The 4,348-nt window shown below is 59.4% G+C and overlaps 1 protein-coding gene across 2 annotated transcripts; it reads left to right on the top strand.

The window, feature by feature from the left end:
• Nucleotides 1–249: 249 nt before the first annotated feature.
• Nucleotides 250–3,765, top strand: LOC119318242 (filaggrin-2-like). 2 transcript variants are annotated; one of them, XM_037592766.1, is made up of 2 exons: nucleotides 250–916; nucleotides 962–3,765. In XM_037592766.1, the coding sequence occupies exons 1-2, from the start codon at nucleotides 301–303 to the stop codon at nucleotides 3,532–3,534; spliced, it is 3,189 nt and encodes a 1,062-aa protein (XP_037448663.1). In that variant the 5' UTR covers nucleotides 250–300; the 3' UTR covers nucleotides 3,535–3,765. The 2 variants fall into 2 exon arrangements, with proteins under 2 accessions (XP_037448663.1, XP_037448662.1); XM_037592765.1 differs by having other exon boundaries at nucleotides 250–912; nucleotides 958–3,765.
• The last annotated feature ends 583 nt before the right edge of the window (nucleotides 3,766–4,348 follow it).

The raw sequence follows: 4,348 nt of genomic DNA on the forward strand, positions 1-4,348 counted from the left end.
GGGACGCGCCGACTGGCTTGAGAGGCCCGGCTCCTCTAGTCGGCAGCCACCTGCCGACCCACTAACGCGACCACACGTAGCGCCCTGCCGCGGCGATTCGTCCATCTGACCAGTGACCACCCCTCATTATGGGCTAGTCGGCACTCACCTGCCCATCGACTCACGAGAGAACACGTCGTGCTTCGTCTATCCTCTAACGGCCTATAAATAGTGCCTCATGCAGCACCTGCTTCACACAGCCACCTGCTCCAAGTGAACAACACCACTAGTAGATTTCCCGAGTGACAAGTTCGGCGCTGGATGGAGCACCAGGGACACGGCACCGGCGAGAAGAAGAGCATCATGAGCAAGATCAAGGAGAAGCTCTCCAGCAGCCACGGTGATCACCAGCCGGCCGCTGCCACCCACGGGCAGCAGGGACACACCACTGCGGGGACGCATGGCACCCCGGTCACCGATGGTGCCTACGGGCAGCACGGACACACCGGAGCCACCGGCACGGGGATGCACGGCGCCGACACCGGCGAGAAGAAGGGCGTCGTGGAGAACATCAATGACAAGCTCCCTGGTGACCATGAGGACCATCAGCAGACTGGTGGCACCTACGGTCAACAGGGACAGACTGTCGCGGCGACGCATGGCGCCTCACCTACCGGTGGCACCTATGGCCAGCAGGGAAACACTGGTATGAGGACACATGGCACCCCGGCCACCTATAGTGCCTCCAGGCAGCACGAACACACTGGGTCCACCGGCACGGGGATGCACGACACCGACATCAGCGAGAAGAAGGGCGTCATGGAGAACATCAATGACAAGCTCCCTGGTGGCCATGGGGACCACCAGCAGACTGGTGGAACCTACGGGCAGAAGGGACACATGACCGCGGCGACGCATGGCGCCTCAGCCACCGGCGGCACCTATGGCCAACAAGGAAAGACCGGTGCGGGGACACATGGCGCCCCGGCCACTGATGGTGCCTACGGGCAGCATGGACACACCAGGGCCACCGGTACGGGGATGCACGGCGTCGACACGGGCGAGAAGAAGGGCAACATGGAGAACATCGATGACAAACTCCCTGGTGGACATGGGGACCACCAGCAAACTGCTGGCACCCACGGCCATCAGGGACACATCGCTGCGACGACGCATGGCGCCTCGGCCACCGACGACACGTATGGGCAACATGGAAACACCAGCACGGGGACACATGCCGCGCCGGCCACCGATGGTGCCTATGGGCAGCATGGACACACCGGGGCCACCGGCACGGGGACGGATGGCGCCGACATAGGCGAGAAGAAGGGCGTCATGGAAAACATCAATGACAAGCTCTCTGGTGGCCATGGGGACCACCAGCAGACTGGTGGCACCTACGAGCAGCAGGGACACACCGATGCGGCGACGCATGGCGCCTCAGCCACCAGCGGCACCTATGGGCAGCAGGAAAACACCGGTACGGGGACACATGATGCCCCTGCCACCGATGGCGCCTACGGGCAACACAGACACACCGGGGCCATCGGGACGGGGTTGCATGGTGCCGACACGGGCGAGAAGAAGGGCGACATGGATAACATCGATGACAAACTCCCTGATGGACATGGGGACCACCAGCAAACTGCTGGCACCTACGGCCATCAGGGACACACCGCTGCGGCGACGCATGGCGCCTCGCCCACCGACGACACGTATGGGCAGCAGGGAAGCACCAGTACGGGGACACATGCCGCGCCGGCCACCGATGGTGCCTATGGGCAGCACGGACACACCGAGGCCACCGGCACGGGGATGCACGGCGCCGACATAGGCGAGAAGAAGGGCGTCATGGAGAACATCAATGACAAGCTCTCTGGTGGCCATGGGGACCACGAGAAAACTGGTGGCACCTACGGGCAGCAGGGACACACCGATGCGGCGACGCATGGCACCTCAACCACCAGCGGCACCTATGGGCAGCACGAAAACACCGGTACGGGGACACATGGTGCCCCTGCCACCGATGGCGCCTACGGGCAGCACGGACACACCGGGGCCATCGGGACGGGGTTGCATGGCGCCGGCATGGGCGAGAAGAAGGGCGTCAAGGAGAACATCAATGACAAGCTCCCTGGTGGCCGCGGGGACCACCAGCAGACTGGTGGCACCTACGGGCAACAGGAACACATCGATGCGGCGACGCATGGCGCCTTAGCCACTGGCGGCACCAATGTGCAGCAAGGAAACACCGGGACAGGGACACATGGCGCCCCGGCCACCGATGGTGCCTACGGGCAGCACAAACACACCGGAGCCATTGGCACGAGGATGCATGACACCGACACCAGCAAGACGAAAGGCGTCATGGAGAACATCAACGACAAGCTGCCTAGTGGAGACGAAGACCACCAGCACACCGGTGGCACTTACGGTCAGCAGGGACAAACCGGCGCGGTGATGCATGGCCAGCAGGGACACACCGAAATGACCGGCTGGGGGACACACGGCAACACTGAGAAAAAGGGCGTCATGGACGATATCAAGCCCAAGCTCCCCGGTGGCCACGATGATCGCCAGCAGACCGGCGACACCTATGAACAGCAGCGACACACCGACACTGCAACACATGGCACCCTTGCCACCGATGACACCTATGGGCAGCAGGGACACACCGACACGGGGACATATGGCACCGGCGAGAAGAAGGGCGCCATGGATAACATCAAGGAGAAGCTCCCTGGTGGCCATGGTGACCACCAACAGACTGGTGGCACCTACGGGAGCCAGGAAGACACCGAAATGACTGGAATGGGGATGCATAGCACCACAGCCACAGACGACACAGATGGTCAGCAGGGACACACCCGAATGACCGGCACAGTGGTACACGACACCGACGAGAGGAAGGGTGTCATGGAGAACTTCAAGGAGAAGCTCCCCGACGGCCATGACAACCACCAGCAGACTGCTCGCACCGACGGGCACCATGCCGGCACGGGGACGCATGACACCCCGGCCACCGACGGCACCTATGGGCAGCACGGACACACTAGAGTGACTGACACAGAGGTGTACAGCACAGGCGGCACAGGCGAGAAGAAGGGCATCATGAAGAACACCAAGGAGAAGCTCCCCGGTGGCCACAATGACCGCCAGCAGACCGGTGACACCTTTGGGCAGCAAGGACACACCGACACGGCGACACATGGCACCCCGTCCACTGGCGGCACCTACGGGCAGCACGAACACACCGGAGTGACCGATAAGGGAACACAGGGCACCGGTGGCATCGACAAGAAGAAGGATGCCATGGAGAACATCAAGGAGAAGCTCCCCGGTGGTCACGGTGACCACCAGCAGACCGCTGGCACCTACGGGCAGCATGGACACACTGGAATGACCGGCACGGAGACGCATGGAACCACGGCCACCGACGGCGGGCAGCAAGGACACAACGAAACAACTGGCACTGGGACACACGGCACCGACGGGACCGGTGAGAAGAAGAGCTTCATGTACAAGATCAAGGAGAAGCTGCCTGGACTGAACTAAGCCCGGTCTGCCTACGGCCGCTACCTTTGCAGAATAATACTCCACCGCATATAAATTGATTGAGTCTAGTTCACCTAGCTCACTTGGTCGTTGGAGAAGCGAATGTATCTTGGTTTAAGTTTTCATGGACAACATGTGTTCACAGTTTTTTTTTTCTTTTTAACATTGTCGTGCAAATTTCCTTCTGGTTCAACCCATGTATGTATGCTATGATGCCTATGGCATCTAATATATCAGTATAATAAAGTTACTAAGCTCCCAGAAATTAGAGCCTCGTGGTTGAACGTGGCATATGAGACCACCTATTGCCTAATTTTCAGTCGGTAAGAGCATCTCTAGTAGATCCCGTAAACCACTGTTCCTGAAAAATCGTTTACGGTATCTAATAAACGATTTTTGTAGGACGCCGGCCGCGCTGCAAGAACAGATCCCGCATAACAATCCCGCATATGACACAAATTTAAACAAACTATACTCCACGCTAAAAACATCTCGCCGGAGTTCATCAAACCAACGTAGCATAGCATAGCGCACGGGAGTTCAACACACATAGCATAGCGCATGGGAGTTCAGCACACATAGCATAGGGAAGTTCTTAGTACAAACCATAATTAAACATAATCAAAACATAGCATAGGGGATCTACTCGTCGCCAGAGTCCTTGCCGGAGCCATTGTCGCTGTCGTAGCACTCGTCGTCCTCGTCGTTGGGGATGACCTCAGCGGGCAGCGGCTTCCCTCCATGAAGCATATCATAGATCAGCGAACCGAAAATCCGGGATTGGGGCTGGTACTCCTCCCAGGACGCCGGCAGC

The sequence above is a fragment of the Triticum dicoccoides genome, chromosome 6A (genome assembly GCF_002162155.2).
Source record: "Triticum dicoccoides isolate Atlit2015 ecotype Zavitan chromosome 6A, WEW_v2.0, whole genome shotgun sequence".
NCBI classification, from domain to species: Eukaryota; Viridiplantae; Streptophyta; class Magnoliopsida; order Poales; family Poaceae; genus Triticum; species Triticum dicoccoides.

Coding starts and splice junctions, on each gene's coding strand:
- LOC119318242 (XM_037592766.1), top strand. CDS start 301: ATGGAGCACCAGGGACACGGCACCGGCGAGAAGAAGAGCATCATGAGC. Junction 917..961: donor TGGCGCCTCAGCCACCGGCG/GCACCTATGGCC, acceptor GGACACATGGCG/CCCCGGCCACTGATGGTGCC.